The 22,407-nt window shown below is 43.4% G+C and overlaps 1 protein-coding gene across 2 annotated transcripts in view; it reads right to left on the bottom strand.

Moving 5' to 3' along the window:
* Positions 1 to 22,407, bottom strand: part of ACOT6 (acyl-CoA thioesterase 6) — a 41,300-nt gene extending 18,893 nt beyond the window's left edge. The window contains exons 1-3 of one of the 2 annotated variants that reach the window (XM_081289501.1): positions 21,466 to 22,407; positions 20,302 to 20,504; positions 18,602 to 19,550 (exon numbers count right to left, since the gene is read on the bottom strand). In XM_081289501.1, coding sequence (XP_081145627.1) covers positions 18,945 to 19,550; positions 20,302 to 20,504; positions 21,466 to 21,922 — 1,266 coding nt within the window. In that variant the 5' untranslated portion in view covers positions 21,923 to 22,407 and the 3' untranslated portion in view covers positions 18,602 to 18,944. Of the gene's footprint in view, positions 1 to 18,601; positions 19,551 to 20,301; positions 20,505 to 21,465 lie in introns of those variants that run through there. The other variant, XM_081289502.1, reaches the window with a different exon arrangement.

Genomic DNA, 22,407 nt, shown 5'->3' with positions numbered 1-22,407 from the left:
ACATCTGGTCTGGCAGTCCCCACCCTGATATTCTTGCCTTTCCCCCTTATCCGATGAGAGCAACATGACAGAGACTTCACTCTGAGTTTGTCAGGGTTGGGGGAAGTGACCTGTTTGGGCCTGAGAGCCATACAGGAGGGCTCCGGTAGGTATACCCGATGAGACTGCAGGTTTCAAAATGGAGTTTTAAAATGGAGTTGCTTAGGCTCAGGACTAAAGCCTTACACTCAGCCCCCTGAGCCACTGGAATTGTAAAGGTCGGGCGAGCGTCGGAGGAAGAGACCACCAAGAGACTGTCTCATGCAACAGCAAAGGGTTTATTGGGGACCAGCATGCTGGGGCTCAGAGCTCACTTGAATAGAGCAAAGAGAGAGAGCCCTGAGAACAGCTTAAGCAGAGCTGATATACTTTCCTTGGAGAGGGCAGGGAGGGAAGTTACATTTTGTAGTTTGGCAGTTGGGGACAGCACATCTGGGAACAAGATTAGCAAACAGTTCTTAAGATTTCAACAGTGTTTTGTTAAGCATACAGAAAAATGGAGTGACAAGTACCTATTTTATTAACCTTTCATTCCCCACTTCTTCTTTTGGCTACTTTTAATCATAAAAGTGATCATTGGGGGGTGTCACATTTTATGTCTGCTAGTGGGGTATATTGTTGTCTGATTACCATAAGTTTAACTTGTCCAATTTGAGCTTGGAGAAAAGAAATTACATGGTTGAGCAAACAGAGTCTTACAGTTAGCAATAATATGAGGATTATTAAAGGACCGGCCAGGGCTGATAAAAGCATAGTTAACCAGGGGGACTGTGTGAACCAAGACTCATACCACCCTTTTTGGGCCTCTCTCTCTTGTTGATGCTCTTCAAGGCGTCTTCTTAATTTACTCATAGATTTTTTTTACAACTCTAGTATGGTTGGCATAAAAACAACATTTTTCCTTCAATGCAGCACAAAGGCCCTCTTCTCTCATGAAGAGAAGGTCCAACCCTCGCCTGTTCTGTAAAACAACTTCAGAGAGAGAGGTTAAAGATTCCTGCAAAGCTGTGATGGAGGTTTCTAATATCTTTAAGTTTTGGTCCATTGCTGTTTCTAATTGGGTCATTTGTTGTGTCCCACGGACCAGGGCAGTGGTTCTTGTGCCCACCCCTGCAGCAACTCCTATTCCTAATAGGATGGCTAAAGTGAGGGATACAGGTTCCTGGTGGAACTGGGTTGTATGCCCCCCTATTTGATCTTCAAATGAACCTGTGTCATGATAGAGCACTCTGGGAAACATCTGCACCATTACATAATTAATTACATCTGTTGACCATTTCATGAAAACATAAATAATGTTTAAGTATATAGAATTATACTGTTGTAGGGACGGACAAGGCAAGGCACTTAAGATAGTACCCAAGACAGGGAAACAGTCCTATTTGGTTGCAACCGGATTCAGAGGCATTGCTTCTGTTGTAATCAATTAATCCCCTGAACCCCAAGTTTAGGTAGTTTCAGAATTTTGTACCCAACATGTAAGGGAAGGGGCTCTGAAGTTCACAGTCTGCAGAAGTTTATAAAAAGCAGTTTTTGTTTCTGTTTTTTCCTCTGTTCTGAGCAAGTTAACTTTTCAAGGACACCTGGGAGGGGGAGAGCTTTTTCTTCCTTTTTTTTTTCCTGCCAGCTGTTACCATGGAGCCCAGTTGGTAACTTCTTTATCTTAGAAATGTAGCCATCTCTGTGAAGCCCCAGCTCAAGGCCAGAGACCTTGTTCACATATTTTGTGAAAAATTAGTAAGGGGGTGTCTAGCTTAGGAGTGCTGATTTTTCTAGCCAGTGGCCAAGTAGAACAGGGCAACATGAAAAGAGGAAGTTTATCTATACTGAACTCCTTTATAGGGACTCTTTTGCTGAAAGTCCTAAAGTCAGCCATGGTGAAGACTTCTGGAGAAGGTCAGTTAAGACTTCTCTGTGGGCCTGGTACAGAGGGGGAAGACAAGAGTGAGTATCCCAAAAAGCCTGTGAGGGACTTTAAATTCTTAGTAACCTGTTTTCAGTGATGACAAAGCAACTTTAAAGGCCATTTTCATTATATCTTGGATAGGGTTCTGAGGGCTCTCCTCAGCTGGTTTGAGCTTTGGGTTAGCTGGTAAGAGAACCTGGTGGGACCTGGTGCGGGCACTGACAGGAGAACAGAGGAGTGAGTGGGTGGAGAGATACCTCAGTATTTGCTACCTCAGCAAGGGGGCAATGGTCTGAGAACCGGCGGAGGTTTGGGTTCCATTAGGCAGTCCCTGTATGCTCATATCCCCATGACTTACAGAAGAAGTCGGTTTTTCTCCCACACAGCCATGAGTGTTTGTGGCTTTGATAGTCCGCCGGGCAAACAGTAATCTAGGTTATCCAACCTGCATCTGGCTTGCGTGTCTCTACATCCATAATGTTTGTTTCCATTATCTATGGTACGGAAGGGATTTAATGGGATTTTAGTGGGATCCTCTTCATCAGGGATATCCCAATAGGAAAGACCTATAGCCAACTGACAAATGTCTGGGTGGAGAGATTGCCACTAGGTCCCTAAGGGGGCTGTATGTGAGATAAACCATACTTCCTGTCCAGTAGGTTTTGTGATCAGCCATCGCTGCTGAACGGGCTGATGAGGGTTAAGACTATTGGTGGTTAAGGGGAGAGTTTATAGCCCTATCCACACGGCAAATACACAATTTGTGAGGGTTACCAGTCTTTTTAAATTTCCAGCTAGAGTCTGGACAGGGCGCAGGCTTAAGATGAGAGGCATGGATCCAGGAAGTGATTCCGTTTACCTTTACCGCTGTAGGTGTTATAAGTAGCACCTGGTATCGTCCTTTCCAGCAGGGTTCTAGGGATGACACCTGATGTCGTCTTACGTAGATGAAGTTTCCCACTTGATATTGGTGTGGAGTTCCTTCGTCCCCAGGTTGGTAGGCAGTGGCCAGCTGTTTCCACAGGTATCGCTGGGTTCTTTCAAGAGCTTTAAGTCTGTCAAGCAAGGGGGTGTGAAAGGAATCGTTAGGTCTTGGAGTTGGGGTCAGGTCCCTTACTGGAGGAGGGGCACCATAGAGAATTTCATAGGGGGTGAGGTTACACAAAGAAACAGAGGGAGTATTTCTTGCACGAAACAGTACATAAGGCAGGAGCATAGTCCAATCTTTTATGCCGGTCTCCAAGCTTAATTTCGTTAAGGTCTCTTTAATGGTTCTATTCATTTTTTTTATCTGTCCTGAGCTCTGGGGTCTATAAGTGCAATGTAATTTCCAATTAATCCCCAGGGTCCTGGCTAACCCCTGACTTACCTGGGCCACGAACGCAGGTCCATTATCAGACCCTATTCCCTTAGGCAGGCCGTATCTTGGAAAAAATATCTTTCAGGATCTTCTTGACCACCATTTGCGCCGTTTCTTTTTTTTTTTTTTTTTTTTTTTTTTTGTGGGGAAGGCTTCAATCCATCCTGAAAATGTATCTATAAATATTAGGAGATATTTAAGTCCATACCTTGTTGGCTTAATTTCAGTAAAGTCCACTTTCCAAAATTGTCCTGGTCTGGTTCCTCGAAGATGCCTTCCTGAAGGAAGCTTGGAAGGGTAAGCATTAACCAATTGACAGACCCGACAGGCTTTTGTTACCCGTTCAGCTATTTTCTTTCACTGTGAGCCGGTTAGTGGAAAACTCCGATCTTGATCCTTCAGGAATGCCTGCAGTTTCTTTGAACCAAGGTGAGTGAGTTGATGTACATTTTTAACATAGTGTAGGGCTTTCTGAAATTGCAAGCTGGGCTCAGTGTAGTCAAGGAGTTCAGTGTCAGTGTCCTTAGACGTTAAGTTGTCGGGGTGTTCCAACGTAGTTAAATCTCCTGACTTATGTTCCCCCGGTGTGGAAAGTGTTAACATGGTTACTCTGTTTAGGGCTGTCAATTTAGCCTTTTCATCTGCCCTCCTGTTAGATGGGGGTGGTATCTGCACAACGGTTTGTTTTCTGGGCTCAGTGAGCCATCGTTTACCGCGCCTAAGGGAATAGCCCAGGAAGATTACTTCTTGCTGGCAAATTTGGGCCACTTTGGCAGAAGCTCTATACCCGAGTTGAGCAAGCTCGGATAGTAGTGCTTGGGTCCCAGACTCACAGTTTTCCTTGGTGTCTGCTGCCAGTAGCAGGTCATCCACATATTGAAGCAGGGTGACTTCGGGGTGCGTAGTTCTGAAGTTGTTGAGATCTCTGTGGAGGGCTTCATCAAAAAGAGTGGGGGTTTGAGTCAAATGTATGAAAGATGATATATCATGAGCTATGTAATGCTTTAAATAATCAATAAAAAAAAGAAAAAAAAGAGTGGGGGAGTTTTTGAACCCCTGTGGGAGTCTGGTCCAAGTTAGTTGACCAGACGTTCCAGTTTCTGGGTCTACCCACTTGAAAGCAAACAGCAACTGACTATCTTTATGCAGAGGCAAGCAAAAGAAAGCATCTTTTAAGTCCAGAACAGTATACCATTCTCGCTCAGGGTTCAGGGTGCTAAGCAGATTGTACAGATTAGATACCGTGGGATGAATGTCCTGCACTCTGTTGTTGATCTCTCTTAGGTCTTGTATGGGGCGATAGTCCCTGGTTCCTGGCTTTTCTACTGGTAGCAGGGGAGTATTCCAGGCTGATTGACAGGGCCTTAGGACCCCTAAGGCCAGATATTTCTGAATATGGGGCCTTATCCCATCTTTAGCTTCTTTGCTCAGAGGATATTGTTTAATATTAATTGGGGAGGCTGAGGTTTTTAACTCCACTGTTATTGGAGGTTGTTTCACGGCTAGTCCTAACCCAGCAGTTTCTGCCCAGGCATCTGGGTAATCTGTTATCCATTTCTGGGGTAGCTTGCCTGTTTAATCAGCCTTGGGGGGCGTAAAGAGTTGATGTTCATCTTCTACTGACATAGTTAAAGCCATGACTATAGAAGTTTTTACTGAAGGATTTAGAAATTCCATTTGGGGGCCTTTAGGGTTAAAAGTTATTCTGGCCCGGAGTTTGGTGAGCAGATCTCTGCCCATCAATGGGGCTGGGCACTCTGGGATCACTAGGAAGGAGTGATGGACTTTTCTTTTCCCCAGGTCCATGGTCCTCTTAGTTGTCCAAGCCCAATATTTACTGCCTTTAGGCCCTTGAACTAGAGACCTTTTATTTGATAGAGGGCCCAATGGGGCCTTAAGGGCTGAGTATACTGCCCCTGTATCCACTTCAAAGTTTACTGGGGTCCCCTCCACTTCAAAAGTTATCTTGAGCTCGGGGAGGGGATCCGAGCCCCGACTTTCCTAGTCATCCTCCAGAGTCAGAATAGCTGGCTGGCGTGGCTGTCTCTTTCTAGGGCACTCTTTGGCTCAGTGTCCTTTTTCTTTACAGTAGGCACATTGATCTGAGGCTAGGGGTGGCCTTTGGCATGGGCCCAGGTATCCCTTCCTGTCTCCCTGTTTCTTAATTTTGGCCTATTTGTTGTTGTGACCAGGACCTTAGTCAATGCCTTAGTCTGTCTTTTGCTTCTTTCATCCTCCCTCCTTTGTTCCTTCTCTTCCTCAGTTTCTCTCTTATAGTATACCTTCTCGGCTTCTCTGACTAAATATCTCAAAGTCATATCTTGTAATCCATCTAAGCGTTGTAACTTTCTTTTAATATCCAGGGCAGCTTGCCCAATAAAGGCCATCGTGACAGATGCCTTTTGATCCTCTGCCTGAGGATCGAAAGGAGTATATCTCCTATATGCCTCCATAATTCTCTCCAGAAACATAGAGGGAGATTTATTAGGCCCTTGAATAATCTCTCTTACCTTGGCCAAATTAGTTGGCCATCTAGCGGCCACTCGGAGACCTGCTATTAGAGCCCGGTGATAAGTGGACAGATGCCCCCTACCTTCAAAGGTGTTGGGGTCCCAGTTGGGTCGGTTCAAGGGGAAGTCGGCTTCGATTATGTTGGGAAGTTGTGTCAGTCGCCCATCTGGTCCGAGGATATATATATATTTTTTAGCTTCCAGGAGGACTCTCTTTTGTTCCTCTGTCATGAAGAGAGTTCCTATGAGTTTTTGGCAGTCATCCCAAGTAAGCTGGTGTGAAAACATCAATGACTTAATCAGACCTGTGAGCCAGGTGGGGTCCTCGGAAAAAGGGGGATTGTTATTTTTCCAGTTATATAGATCTGAAGAGGAGAAAGGCCAATACTGGTAGGCTTGCATTTCTCCACCATGGCCATCCTCTATCATTGGCCCATAAGGACGGAGGGGAAGTATCATGGGGGCTTCAGGGTTTTTAATCATTCGCTGCCAGTGAGTTCCTTTAGCTGGGCCAGCTTCCTCCAGGGGAGGAGAGGCTGTGTGTGCTGCGGGGAAGTCATCTGGAGGGCGCTGGGCCGGCTCAGCTTCCTCCAATGGTGGAGAGGCTGAGTCAGCAGCAGGGGAATCACTTAGAGGGTGTTGGGGGTTGGAGAATGAAGGCAGGGGATAAGGAAAGGGAGGAGAGTCCAGTAGAGTCAAATCTTGAGACTCAGGGAGAACAGAGGGTGGAGGAGGAGCAGAGGGTTTGAGAGATAGAATCGTGGGGGAAGGAGTAGGAGCGGGGACAGGGACAAGGAAAGACTTCACCCATGGAGGAGATTCTCAGAGGTCCTGCCAAGTTAAGATATACGGCTGTTGATCTGGATGGCTATGTGGCCCCGGCTGAAAGACAAAGACAATATTTCTGACTTTTTGAATTAGTGGGGAGTAGAAAGATCCTTCTGGGGGCCATCCGACTCCAAAGGTGGGCCATTCTGAGGCATAGAGAGTCTGCCAGGTCTGGCGTTTTACTGAAAAAGAAAGATTCTGAGCCCTTAAGTTGGCTTCAGTCCAGTGATCAAGGGTCAGGGACAGAGGCATTGAAGTGCTCTGTCCCATAATGAAAGATACACAAACAGTGAAAGCAAGGACACATGACACAGACGATAAAGACAGACAGTAAACGTTCAACACTGAGACAGGACTGAGTAGCCGGCAAAACCTGATAGGCTGGCAAACCGAATCCGAAGCAGAATACTGCAGAATACTGAGTCAAGGAAACTACTGTTCCTCGATTTCCAGAGTCCTCTAGGGCGTCCCCCAGGGACGTGGCCTGTGGCTCTGTGACACGTCTGTCAGCCACTGTCGGAGAGAGCTCACGCTCTTCACCAACAGCCACTTTGCCAAGCCCCCCTGAAACCTGAAACCTGAAACCAGAAATCAGAAACCAGAAAGAGGCGCCTTACTTACCCCGAGAGGAGCCCGTTGGGGATACCTCGTCTGCCGCTGCCGGATCTCGGTGGGACCTCCAAATGTAAAGGTCGGGCGAGCGTCGGAGGAAGAGACCACCAAGAGACTGTCTCATGCAACAGCAAAGGGTTTATTTGGGGACCAGCATGCTGGGGCTCAGAGCTCACTTGAATAGAGCAAAGAGAGAGAGCCATGAGAAGAACTTAAGCAGAGCTGATATACTTTCCTTGGAAAGGGCAGGGAGGGAAGTTACATTTTGTAGTTTGGCAGTTGGGTGCCGCAGTCTTGGCTGGGCACAGAATCATGAGCCACTCAAGCAGGAACAAAACTTTATTTTTGAAAAAGCCGCCAATACTCCGTAGGCGCCGGCAAGCCAAACCCGGTCCTCCCACGCGGGCATCTGCCCGAACTGCGTGTCTCCCGGAACCGGGGGGCCCGGACCTCCCCCAGAATTTCCTCCTACTATCCTTCCCCAACCAATGGGAACTCTCCAGGAGTCCCGTAACATGAGTCCGGTAGCAGGCCAAGGTGAACAGCAGGAGTCCAATTTGCATATGAATGTAAATCTTAACATAATAATCATATCATCTCAGTGGCTAGCTGGCGTCACTTTACAACCAAAGGTGCCATGCATCAAATTATTTGCTTGTGGCTCCTAGCAGTTGGGGACAGCACATTCTGGGAACAAGATTAGAAAACAGTTTGCAGTTGGGGACAGCACATTCTGGGAACAAGATTAGCAAACAGTTCTTAAGATTTCAACAGTGTTTTGTTAAGCATACAGAAAAATGGAGTGACAAGTACCTATTTTATTAACCTTTCAGAATTACAGGCATGCACCATCACACCCAGTTCAACAGGTTTCCTTTGTCATTATACTCTTGCTAGTGGCTTCTCTTTAGCTAAACTCAACCATACACCTAACTCAGGTTCTGTCTAGTTACCTGTGAGGATGGCCTTAGGCCTGAGCCTAAGCAATTCCATTTTAAAAACTCTAGTTTGAAACCTGTAGTCTCACTAGGCACATCTAACAGAGCCCTCCAGAAGGCACTCAGACATAAACAAGTCACTTCCTCTGACCCTGATGTGATAGTCAAGCCAAAGTGACTCCATTTTGCAAAACAACCATGCCAAGTAGAAGGGTCATGACTGGGGCAAGATGTTCTTTTCCTTTTGCTACAGAACCCTTTAAGAACATGGAACTACCTAATGGGGCATTGTTTCTATAACTAGGGTAACAGGGCTCTGTTTCTGTAACTGGGGTGACTGGGCTAATTGTGATTGGCTAACCATCCCTCCACCTGACTGCACTCTCCTGATTCTGTAACTTGGCTTGTTTGCATTGGCTAGGCCCCCAAATGTCCCTTTTGCAGTTTTCAGGCTTATAAGGAGTGCCCTTGCAATTGTTCGGGGCTGATCAGGGAACAGTCGCCACCGGTAACTGGGCAGTCGCCACCAGTGTGCTTCAATAAAGGCTTGATTCGATTATTCATGAGTGGCCTGGAAGTCAATTTATGAAACCCCAACAGTGTTATAGTTTAACTATAACACTGATTAAACAGAGTGAAGCCTCTGGAAGGCTGTCCTCACCTGATAAGAGGGAAAAATAAGAAAATCAGGGTGGAGACCACCAGAGCAGATGTTTTAACCCCAGAGTAAATGATGCCATTGAGAAATCCGGTGGTAGCTGATAAGGATTGAAAGGGGGGTCAAAAGCCCCCCCAGTTTGCTATAAATTATAGAGCTAATGAACATGGATTCAGTCAGCCAAAACAAGGATGCACTTGAGCTGGAAGGCCTGATGAGGACCTAGACTGACATCCCATCAATTGTCATCATTTGCCTGATCCTCTGCATCAATCCTAACCACTCTCAAACTCTACTGCCTCATCTGGACCCTGGTGAGAGCCGCAATTTCTTCCTACGATCCTGATCCTCTCCTCAACTGGTTGGTCGTTCACTCCACACTAGGAGAAGCCTGCCTTGGTTCCGGACCTGGTCACTTCGGTCTGAGTGAGTGTGCATCTGCTGAATGTAAAGCCTAAGGCTTGAGACTTTTGAACTTAGCATGCAGAGGGAATGTCTGTCATGATTAAGATGTGTTTGCAGTGCTTAGGATTAATCTAGAATTGTTTGCTATGACTTAATTAATCTAGAATTGTTTGCTGTGAATTGATTAATCTAGAATTGTTTGCTGTGAATTGATTAAGTATATTGTAGTGCCTAGCATTAAGGATTGTAATTTTCTTGATTAAGAACCTATAGAGTGGGGCTGGAGCTATGGCTCTGTAGTAGAGCAGCTGCGTGGGGCACTGGATTAAATATTTAGCATCACAAAAAAAGAAATAAATAAAGATATTACGCCCATCTACAACTGGAAAAAATATTTTTTAAAAAAAGCTGGGCACAATTCAGGAGCCACTTGTCAAAAGAAACGAACTTTATTTTTAGAACCACACACGCCAAACAAAACAGCTCCTCAGGAAAACCTTCAGAGCCCAACTGCCACCACCGGCTTCCCACAAGCCTCTCAACCTCCCCTACTCCTCCGGCTCTTGAGGCTGATTGCCTGGGTCGCATGGGCGGAGCCAAAAAGAGTCCCCCAATGAGCAGCTCCATGGTCTGAAAGGGCAGGGAAACAGCCCAATGAGCATCACTGCAGAGGAGCCAATCAGTTGGCAGCTAGAAGTTTGCTGGGGCCGCTGTGAGCCAATCATCAACTGGCAGCTGGAAGTTTGCTGGCAGCTGGAAGTTTGCTGGGGCCTCTTCGGCTGTGGCTCTCAACACACTGGATTAAATATTCAGCATCACATAAAAAGAAATAAATAAAGATATTGTGCCCATCTACAACTGGAAAAAATATTTTTTAAAAAAAGCACCTATAGAGGGCTGGAGTTGTGGCTCAGTGGTAGAGCGCTTGCCTAGCATGCACGAGGCACTGGGTTCAATCCTCAGCAACACATAGATGTGAAATAAAGATATTGTGTCCACCTAAAACTAAAAAATACATATTTAAAAAAAGAACCTATAGAGTGAAGTTGTATTGAGTAATTTGAGTGAATAAAGCATTGGAAGGGGCAGCAGCTGTGGACATTCTTTGTTTCTCCTCTTAGACTGCATATGTCGCAATTTTGCCCCTTGCGCCGTTACCCCATAGTTATTAATTGTGGATTTTTGAAAACCTTTGTTTATTTATTTATGTATCTATCTATAGTGGAGATTAAACCCAGGGGCACTTTACTACTGAGCCACATCCCAAGCCCTTTTTATTTTTTATTTTGAAACAGGATCTTGAATTTATAATCCTTCTGTCTCAGCCTCCTGAGTAGCTGGGATTGTAGGCATTCTCTACCTGGCTGGACTTCACTTTTTTTAAAAAAATTTTTTTTTAGTTGTAGATGGACACAATACCTTTGTTTTATTTATTTATTTTTATGTGGTGCTGAGGATGGAACCCAGTGCCTCACACATGCTAGGCAAGCATTGTACCACTGAGCCACAACCCCAGCCCTAGATTTCACTTTTTACAATAGTTTTAGGTTGACAAAAAAAAGGAGCATAACCCTGGGTTCACTTTCTATTTCCTATGTGTGCACACACACCCACACCTTCTCTCACAATTGAATGGGAAGTACAGAGAGTTCCCATGTCATCCTAATCAACACCTCCTACACAGTTTCATCTATTATTAACATCTTGCAATAATGTGGTACCTTTGTAATAATTGTTGAGCCAACACTGGTATTTTATTATTAACTAAACTTCATAGTTTATATCCTGCACTAATTTTATAGCCACACCTGTCTGTGTTAGTCAGCTTTCTGTCACTATAACAAATACCTGAGATAATCAACTTATAAAGAGAAAATGTTTATTTTGGCTCACATTTGAGGTTTTAGTTCATGACCAATTGACCCTATTGTTTTGGGGCTATGACCCAACATCATGATGGGAAAGTTTGGCAATGTAAAACCTTTCACCTCATGGCTGGGAAGTGATAGAGAGAAAGGGGAATAGACCTGGGTTCTACAATACCCTTTGAAGGTATGCCCCCAGGGATATGAAGACCTCCCACTAGTTTCTCCTCTTGGAGTTTCTACCATCTCCCAATATGGCCTTGCTGGGGACCAAGCCATGTGTTAAACATGGGTGCTTGGGGGACATTTAATATACAAACTATAGCACATTTGTATATCAGAGAATGTGTGACTCTCTCCAATAAAATAACCACATCTGACACTATTTTCAGTAGTTCATGGGTGTACTTGTTTTGTAGTGGCTTATACCCATCCTTGTACTTATTTATTCATAGACTCAAATCTCTGAAGATCCAGAGGTTCCCATCTAATTTTTTTAATTCACAGCATATCATATATAGTAGGTACCAATAAATTTGCCTTAAATGCATTATTTTTTTTTAAAAAAATATGCTGTTAATAAAAAGAAAAACCACAGACTGGAAAAAGTGTTGGAAAGCATATATGTAATTAAAGATTATTCTTGGGGATATAGGCATGATCCCATTATTAGTTTACATTCTTGAACTTTCTAGTGACTATAGCTCACAGATTAATTACTTGGCCATGTGTGCTACAGACAAAGCCTAAGGGCCTTTTGGAAATGAATTTAGATTCATAATTCCAGTTTATGTAGCCAATATCAAGTTTATTTTTAGTGGAATTCTCCCTCTTTCTCTCTCTCTCTCATTCTTTCTCTTTCTGTCTTCTTGGTAGTTGTAAAATGAACAGAATGCCTTTATTTTATTTGTTATGTGGTGCTAAGGATTGAACCCAGTGCCTCACATGTGCTAGGCAGGTGCTCTGCCACTGAGCCATGCCCCAGGGCCCTATGTAAAATTTTGAATGCTCTTGATTAAGGTATATATATGTCATGTGTATATATATATATATATATATATATATATATATATATATATATATATAAAATAGTTAAAGCTTCATCCCAGGGTTTTATAAACTGACTTCCAGACCACTCATGTATAATTGAATCAAGCCTTTATTGAAGCACACCGGTGGCAGTTGACCAGAACATAAAGCTGTTCCCCTGATCAGCCCCGAACAATTGCAAGGGCACTCCTTCTAAGCCTGAAAACCACAAAAGGGATGTTCGGGGGGGTCTAGCCCATGCAAGCAAGCCAGGTTATAGAAGCGGGAAAGTGCAGTCAAGCCGAGAGAAGCCTAACCGATCATAATTAGCCTAGTCACTCCAGTTACAGAAACAGAGCCCCGTTACCCTAGTTACAGAAACAATACCCCATTAGATAGTTCCAGGTTCTTAAAGGTTTCTATAGCAAAAGGAAAAGAACATCTTGCCCCAGTCATGACTCTTCTACTTGGCATGGTTGTTTTACAGGATGAAGTCATAAAACAAAATGGAGTCACATTTGCTCCTACTAATATATATATATATATATATATATATATATATATATATATATATGAGAGAGAGAGAGAAAGAGAGGTGGTACTAGAAATTGAACCCAGAGACACTCTACCACTGAACTATAACCCCAGCACTTTTTATTTTTAATTTTGATATAGGGTCTTGCTAAGTTGCCTAGGCTGTCCTCAAACTTGCTATCTTCTTGCCTTGGCCTCCCAAGTAGTTGGGATTACAGGCATGCACTACTGCACCTTGTTAGTATTTGTTTTTCTTGTAAATACATATGAAAAAGTATACGGTCTGATGTAAGTTGTATTTTTTTTTACTGTGGATTATACTGAATTAAGCTTGCAAACCACTTGATTGTAGGCTGTTTAATATTGTCTAATAATACACAACAATATTTACAGTGTTAGATCACAAAATCTCTCTCCTGTTTGTTCACATATGAGCAAGTAAATGATATGTGGCTTTTTACTCTCAGAAAATTGACCTTAATTAAATAAGTAAGTAAATGATATGTGGCTTTTTACTCTCATAAAATTGACCTTAATTCATTTTATTGTTTGTATTCTTGCTCATCACCTGACAAATATATTTATATTTCATAAAAACAGTTATCCAGGCTGGAGATGTGGCTCAAGCGGTAATGAGCTCACCTGGCATGTGCAGGGTGCTGGGTTCGATCCTCAGCACCATATAAAATAAAGATGTTGTGTCCACCGAAAACTGAAAAATAAATATTAAAAAAACCCAGTTATCCAAAGTTCCAGCATTTATATTTTAAGAATGACAAAGATCTTTCCCTTTAACTGAAAAAAAAAAAGTTTTTTTGGTTTGTACTAGTGATTAACTTCTTGATTTTAATAGCACAATGGATGGGTTTAGCTAGAACATTGGCAGACATTCTGTAAGGGTCCGGCGAACGTCGGAGGAAGAGACCACCAAGAGACGGACTCATGCAACAGCAAAAGGGGATTTATTGAGGATCTAATCCAGTGCGCTGGGGCTCCAGGTTCACTCAAGAAGGGAGAGCGGTCAAAAAGCCCTGAGCAGGGGTTGAGCAGTGCTTAAGTACACTTTTTGGGGAGGGCGGGGGCTTTGCATACATCAGAGCAAATCATCATGAGGCGCCGTGGGAAAATTGAACAACAACTCTCAAACATGATTAGTCCATTCATTGGCGGGAACAGGTCGGCCGGGCTGATAGGTCACTCCTAAAGAGGGGGATACATTTAAACTGATTGGTTTGGGCCCTGAATACCTATGTGCCAAACTGCACAGAGTCCAGGTTATTTAACAACTAAATGGTCAGTACCGGGCATTGTCTTAACTGCCTCAGGAATTTCAGGTTCTGTGTGCAGTTCAGAAACTTTACAATACCTAGTCCTTTACATTTTAACTCAGGCTTTGCAGCTTAGAAACTTTACCCTTTCAATTCCAGTGAATCATATTTTCATGTACAAGATACTAGACAGGATCGGGCCAAGGAAGGATGTGCTTCATCATTGTGTCTGAGTCTCAATGAGGGCTACAGGATGAATGATAGGATTATGAAGAAAATGCAGAAAGTTGATAAAGTTATGTAGATTATAAGTGGTGTACCTAGGAGTGGACCAAAGTCTTTCCATGTCTTTATCAGTATGAAGTAAGGTAGATTTGTGTACAGTGAGTGGCATTTCTGTGATGGATAGAGAGCTCAGAAGAGATGACATAGTATAGGAGATGCTCCTAGAGATGAACTCCTTCATCACTTTTCATCTTTTTATGTGATTAAAATGAAAAGATGTTTGAGATTAAGATCATGGTGGGCAAGATATCATATCATGTATATTATATATAGAATGTTAGAGAACAACATCATAAGAAAAGGTAGTCAGTCTGTAAGACCATCACACATTCACATCTCGATGACAATAAAATGAGAAGATGGAGACAAATTGCAATGCTAATGAATCAATTTAAGTAGAATAAGAATCCCCAAACCTGGGACTGGGGTTATAGCTCAGCAGCAGAGTGCTTGCCTAGCACATGTAAGGCACTGAGTTCGGTCCTCAGCACCATGTAAAAATAAATAAAATGAAGATATTGTGTCCATCTACAACTAAAAAATAAATAATAAAAAAGAATCCCCGAACCTACTGAAGCCAGATTTAAAGTTAGTAGTCAGTGTAGTTAGGTAAATCGGGTCTAATATCGAGTGAAATCTAAAATGGAGGCCATGCTGAGAATGATTCCAGGAAACGCAGGACAACTCATGAAATGTTAATGAAGTCCCAAAAAAGCCCTAGGCCCAAAGTCCATCCCAAAGGAATGTTAATGGAACCTAGGAAACAGCCCCCAACAGATTTGGAGATAGCCCATCCCAAAGAAGTGTTAAATGAAGTCCTTCCTGCCCAGATTACTTCTTTGGCCCACCTGTGTCCCACCCCTCGGGCCTTCCAACCTACATTCCATCACTGAAAGAACTATAAAAAGGGAAAACAACTGCACTTCCACGGATTCCACCTCTTGGGTCCCCTTCTTCCTCCAGGAGAAGTCTTTTCTGCTGTCCTTTAATAAACTTCTAATTTCTACTCTGACCTTGCCTCGGCATTCTTCTCTGGTGTTATTCTTCAACATTGGGGAAGCAAGGACTCGTCACCAGCCAACATTGGTAACACTACCAGTCAGTAGTGCATCACTAATTATGAAATTAAAATAGATACATATAAGTAATTGAAATAAATGGTACATGGTCTCATGATAATCTTAGGCTTTCTTAAGGGTTCAGTCTCAGAAGATATTCCTCATTGAAGAACTTTATCGGTGACTCTTAGAAATGAAAATATTTAAATAATATGCCTAATAGAGCCTGTTTAGCAAAGATCTGCAAATCTTCTTCTTCTTTTTTTTTTTAATGTTTTGGTACAAGGAATTAATTGAACCTAGGGCACTATCCTTTTTATTTTTTTATTCTGAGATAGGGTCTCCCTAAGTTCTTAGAATCTTGCTAAGTTGCTAAAGCTGGCCTCAAACTTGTGATCCTCCTGCCTCAGCTTCCTGAGTAGATGGAATTACAGCATTACAAGCATGTACCACCAGACCCCACGGGATCTGGAAATCTTAAGGGTGTTGTCCTGCATTACCCGCACAGGGAGTCTAAGGTAGAGTATTTTTATCTCAAACAGATTTGAAGTTGTGTGCAGAGACTAATCAATAGAGATATTTAGAAAAAGAATAAAGCTTTTAAGAGAATTCTGGTGGAAGAACTAGGAGCTCTTTAATAAGGGAGAGAGAGAGAGTATGAAATAAAGAGAACTCTGAACTCCTAATCTTTTTCAGAAGCAAGTTGAATGGACTTTTTAGTTGCTAATGTAGTTTTCTTATTGTAAATTAAGATTTCAGTTCAAACTGTAAAAACCAAGAGCCACAGAGAACAACAGACACAGAATAAACTAGGTAATAATGATGATGGCTCCTGTTCTCAGTGGATTTCAGAGTTGCTAAGGGCCAATGACTGTTGTTACTCCCACTTTCCCAATTTTTGAATAGGTCATTAGGAGTTGTCTTATACCTTTCCCATCATGGTATTGTGTATGTGTCTCTGTGGAAATAGTTAACTTTTTTATTTCACAGGTGTTTGGATTGAGAAGAACGATACTCAATGATACTCAAGGAACTGTTCCAAGGAGCCACATCTGTATCTGGACCTGATAACAGATGAGGAGCTCTTAGACCTGGATAGAGCTTGAGCCAGGTGCTCTAAATAATGGAATATAGAACCTCAGAAGAGGGATGTGTGTGATTGCGTGTGGGAGGGATGAGTGGCCAGAAGGCAAATTGTAATGTTCTAAGATGGCTACAGTATTTCCCAGCCCACATGTTTTTCTAGAACCTTGGCGCCCTCCTTTCACGAGTGTGTTCTTCTTGACTTTGGTAGATGTCCATGACTGCCATGATCCATAGTAATGACAAGAGAGATGCTATCTAACTCCCATGACAGGTCAAAGGAAGGCCATGCAATTGCACCTTGCTGACTTGGGATCCTCCTTTTAGAACTCAATGCCAGTAACCAGTGAAAAGGCCCAAGTGGAGAGAAACTAAGAACCCCCTAACTCACAGCCCTGCCTGAGTTCCCAGCTGACAGCCAGAACAACTTCCCTGCTCTGAAAGTAGATCCTCCAAACCCCTGTCACTCTGCCCCAGCCAATGTCACTTGGAACAGAGGTGATCCACTCCTATTAAATACTGTCCACTTAGCAGTCTTGAGAAAAATAGATATTGTTTTAAATCAAGATGCTTTGGGATAGTTTATTCCATAGTAAGTGATTGAAATAAACTCCAAACACTAGTCATCTAAAACAAGAACATTTATTTTATTTAGTTCACATTTCCACACTTCGGGAAGGGCTTGATAGGGACAGCTCTTCTCTGCTCCAGGGTGCTTGAGGTATTAATTGGGAAGGTTCAGGTGTCTGGGTCTGGAATCATCTGGGTTTTATTTTACTCAGATTATCTGGCACCTGGGCAGAGATGACTCACAATCTCATTTCACTTGTCAGTGCCACAGAGGTCCCAGTAATTGGCCTCTCCTGTGTCTTGGGCTCCCTACACTACCAAAGCCTGAATGTAGTCAAACTTTAGGAGAGGCAGCTCAGAACTGTGAGGGCGTGTTCCCAGAAAACCAGGTGATCTCTGAAGCTACACAGCACCACTTTCTCTCAACTGATTGTCCAATGACAAGCCCATGTAGATTTGAAGGGAGGGGACCTAGGTCCCACTCTTGGTGGGAGAATGGCAAATAATTTATAGCTATGTCATAAAACTATCATAAATGGTTTTACTATGATACATTAAAGATAATTTATTGTGAACAGGATTACAGAGCTTCTTGAATATGAAGCATGATATCTTGGACATCAATTTTGGAAAATTGCCTTTTTTAAAATGTTTATTCTTAAGTTTTAGGTGGACACAATATCTTTATTTTACATTTATGTGGTGCTGAGAATTGAATCCAGTGCCTCGTGCATGCTAGGTGAGCACTCTACCACTGAGCCACAACCCCAGCCCGAAAATTGCCTTTTTAAAAATATAAATCCCAGTGACTTGGTAGGCTGAGGCAGGAGGATGGGCAATTCAAGGCCAGCCTCAGCAACCTTTAGCAAGAGCTCCTCAACAATGTAGTGAGACCCTTTCTCAAAATAAAAAATAAAAAGCACTGAGGATATTGCTCAGGGGCAGAGCACCCCTCAGTTCAATTCCCAGTACCCAAAAGAAAAAAAAATTCCTCTACATTTTTCTATAGAAAATTGAGTCCATTGTTCAAAGACAGACCTACTTGTTTCTTGATTTTTCAGGTCTTTAGATTTTTATTTCCCTCTTTATTTTATAGTTTCTAGTGAACAAGAAACAAAATTTTAACAAATAGGCAAATAGCTTGACTTGCTTCCTTTCTAGTAAGTAATTTAATAGAAGAGTTGAAAACACATAAGAAAATAGTGTTACCTGTGATTTTCAGTTTTTGTGTTAAAAGTCCTCTAAGATTATCTGTTTGCTTCTGAATAATTAATTCTGACTTCTGGGAACAGATTATGTGCTAGGTTCTATCCTCACCAGCCATTGTCTTTTCAAATATACTTGCACAATATTCTGCAATGCTGAAGTAAAAGGAAGTGAGGAAATGATTCCTCTAAAGTTATCCCACTATAATTTTCCCACATCAACCCTAGAATCTGTAAATGAGATGGAAGAGAGATCAGAGTCTAATCACCATGGTGCAGAGTTTATACTTAATTACTCTACAGAAAGATGTTCCCAATTCCTCCCCTCAAAGGACCCCCCCCCCACCGCGAATCTCCTTATATCAACACCTTTCTGTATGCTATGGGTCAATAAAGATTCTACTCTGCTTCCAATGATTGGAATATTGGATGACCATTCTCTCACAGTGATGAAAAAATTCTCCCATCTTTAAAAGTCATCTAATACAAAGCATTAACAAAAGAATTAAAGAATTGATAGAATTAAAAAATGAAAAAAAAAAACCCTAGAAAACCCCCCAAATTTTAACAAAGGGGGCATTTGTGCAGCTTATGTCTGAATCTTCTACCATATGCATGTGTCACAATAGCAAAGTACTATGTTGACAAATAAAGCAAATTCAATAAAATGACATGAAATATACATAAATGCCAAATAGGCATTTAATGCTACCCAGGGGAACTTACATAGTCACTAGACACTAAAATGTGATCTCAACTCTTCCCCTGTCCATAACAATCTGGATTTGCATTTACAACTTGGGGGACACACCCTTGTGGGTGCCTCCAAGGTGTTGGGAGAAGAAGGACAGAATTTGCTTCCAGGCATCCACCTGGGCCTTAGAATGAGCCCTGAGCTCCCCACCCCAGATCACAACTTTGTTGAACAATTTGTGCACAGAAGCTGGGCACATGGAGAAGTAAGGAGGCTCAATGTAGTGCCCAGTCCCAGGGTAAAGGATGATCCTGGGTTTTTCCTTTCCATGGGCCTGTAGTCTTTCAGAGACTGTTTGCACATTTAAGTCACTCCTCCAGTTATGGTCATCCTGACCAGCAATGAAGAGGATGGGCCCTTGTGCCTTCTCTATTGGAATCATACTGGGGTTCTCAAACTTCTCCACAATATCATTCAGAATATCCACAATGTCCAGAATGCCTGAGAAAGTAACCTTGATTCGCTTCAGGTCAATACCCAGTGGTGGGATGCTAATCTGCTTGTAGTGTATAGTTGAGTTTCCGCTGCCCCCAGATCCATTGATGGATACAGTGGCTGAGATATTCTTCAAGAATGAGGCCATTGAGAGACAAATGTCAGCTCCTAGAGAAATGCCCAGAAGCCCAACACCTGGGCCCTTTACCTGAAAGAAAGGAAGAAAGAAGAGTTAAGACTTTATTCAACATGAATATGCAACTCAAAATGCTGCTAGCTTCAATATGTGAAGTATCCATAATGTCGGGTGACAGTGGAGTTTCTTCCCAAGTATTAACTATCTGGTTAAACATGAAGAAAAAAAATCTTAAATTCACTGGCAAATTTAGGAACTGGTTCCAGAGAATCATCCATTCAAGAATGCTGAGCCATGGAGCCTATCAAGTTCAGGCTCATTCAGTAGCTCTGATTCCAGTCTTTATATGGCTTGGTATCCAACTGTGTGGAACTAAGTTCTCTTCCAAGATGGCAATCATTAATCAGATCCCATATAATCATTACAGGCAAATGATTAACTTTATGGAAACAAAGTAATACTTCAGATTCCAGTTCAGTAGTTCTTAGCCTCTGAACAGGTGGGCAAGTTCAGATCAGATTCTCCAAAATCAGGAAATTACCGATTAAATGACAAGCATGCAAAGATACTAATGAGAGGCTCAATTTGCTTTACAAAAGGAATTTAGGAATTTCTCAGTGAAATTGCACATGGATTATAAGAACAATTCTACATCCTGAACCCATTTGTTAGAGAAAGCAGAAATAATAAGCACCCAAAGCCTAGGAGGTCTCCAAAAGGAATCTCAGTGAAAACAGAAAAGAGCAGCATCACTGCACTGGTTCTGGTGACACCAGCTATGGAGACATTTCTTGGGAGACTGATTAAACAAAGGAAGGAGAACCTGGGGGTGTTGAAGCATGTAGCACACAACTTCTTCAAAGTAGTCCAGGTGTATGTTGCTGAAATCCTTGGGGAGATCATCAAAGTCATAAAAAGCTACAGCCAATGTGGCAAAGCCATGGCCAGCCAGAAGGCTGGCCCGATATTCCAACAGGCCTCCTCCAACTCCATAGATATCAATGATCCCGGGGAAGAGTCCAGGTCCTAGAGAAGAGAATAGGAAGGCATTATACCGCTTGAAGAATTTGCTTTCCTCTAGAGAGCTTTCTAAGTTATTTAGTGGGGTTCCTATAAATCCAAGGAAAGAGGACAGATTCCTGAGTCACTACTGAAAAGAGACACAAGTTCCTTGGAAGGAGAAAAAAATCCAAAACATAGAGTAACTTCCCATTGGTGATTTAACCCTCCATGAGATTCTATGGTAAATTATCTGCAGGGTTTTAAGAACCATCAGTTGTTGTAAAAGAGAGCAACAGAACTTTTTAAGTGGATTAGAACATCATTTGGGGATGGGGATGTGATTCAGGTAGGGCCCTTGACTGGCATGGGGAGGCCTTGGGTTCTGGCTTCAGCACCAGAAACAAAACAACAGGGTGCTGTGCTCGAGGACTGCATATAGAATAACGAATGTGAATAAAAGCTGGATGTTGTGTTGCATCAACCATTGGCGTTGTTTGTGTACTATTTCAGCTGTCTACGTAGAAAGAGGAAAGAAAAACACCAGAAGCTGGCTATCTGTGAGGAAGGCAGTGAATGTGAAGTGTGATCTATGGTAGAGAAGGACATGAAGAAGTGAAGGATCCAGTAAGCCTAGGACATGAGACAGAGGCAACAAGGCAATAGCATCCTTGACCCTGGCCACTTTCCCTAAGAGCAGCCCTGCTGTGCCTGGAGAGATCTGCAGAGTAGTGATTAATAGCAAAGTGAACCAGATTCTTCCGTTGAACAATAACAGTACTCACTCTTTGGAATATAATAGAGATAAAATAAGATAATGCAAAAGAGTCTAAGGAGTCAAAATCTTCTATTTTGATTGGTCGGCCATGAACACAGCCAATGCCAGTTTCTCAACAGGTGCCGAAGTAGCCAAAACCTAGCCAGCGCAGCACAGGAAACCAGCGGCTGTCCAGGCAACAACTCCTACTCAGCAGCAGCCTGGGCTCACCTGGTGGCAGGAACAGCGTGGCCCGCACCCTGCCCTCCCGCACCGGCACCCGCCGGACCCCGGGCGGCAGGAAGTGGCGCTCGTGCAGCGCCCGGGCCAGCAGCCGCCCAGCGTCGGGCTCGTGGCCGTCCAGCACCTCCAGCTCCACCACGAAAGGCGTCTGCACGTCCCGCTTCACCAGGCGCCAAAACGGCTTATCAGGCTCCATGGCCCAGATCAGCCCCATGGGCTCCAGGCCCGCGAAGCTGCCGCCCAGCGCGGGCGCGCGCTCCAGGTCCAGCTCGCCCCCGGCGTCCGCGCGGTAGCGCGCGTGGGCGCGGAAGAGCGCGCCCTTCTCGTCGCGCAGGGAAGCGCGCAGCGTGACCCGCTGCTTGGGGGCCAGGCCACGCACCGTGATGTGCACCGGCTGGTCCCAGCAGCAGTGGCTGGCGGGCTCCAGGATCAGCGTCGCTGCCATGCTGGACTTTGAGCAGAGACCCCTTGGAAGTGGTGGCTGGTGCGCGTGATTGAGTCCCAGTGCGGGTTTGGAGAACCGAGGCGTCAGGAGCGCTAGGAGGCTGAAAGGATCACGGTGTATCTGGGACCTTATACCTGTGCACTCCACGCCAAGAACTGGTCTGAGATCCAGGAACTAGCTCCTGGGCGGGCTGAAGGGATGTCAGAAGTTTTTTGCAGTAGGGCTGGACATAGCCAGAGGAACATACTATGCCTGTCACCACTCCCACTTATTTGAGTCCAAGTTGTTGGGTGGTGATGTGAGCAGTGAATGCAGTCACGACAAAGTCCACCCACTCTACGGATTCTTTGACAGCTTTTTTTTCTTTCCTTTTTTTTTAACCTTTCAATAAGTTATAAATTTTTCTTAGGCTGATATTAGAATACCTGATATCAGATAACTTATAAAGAATAGGGATTTATTCTTACATTTTTGAAGACTGAAAG

Source organism: Spermophilus citellus (assembly GCF_964194105.1).
Source record: "Spermophilus citellus genome assembly, chromosome: 4".
In the NCBI taxonomy this organism is placed as follows: Eukaryota; Metazoa; Chordata; class Mammalia; order Rodentia; family Sciuridae; genus Spermophilus; species Spermophilus citellus.
Note: the sequence above shows the minus strand (reverse complement) of the source record. Positions and strands in the feature narration are given on the sequence as shown.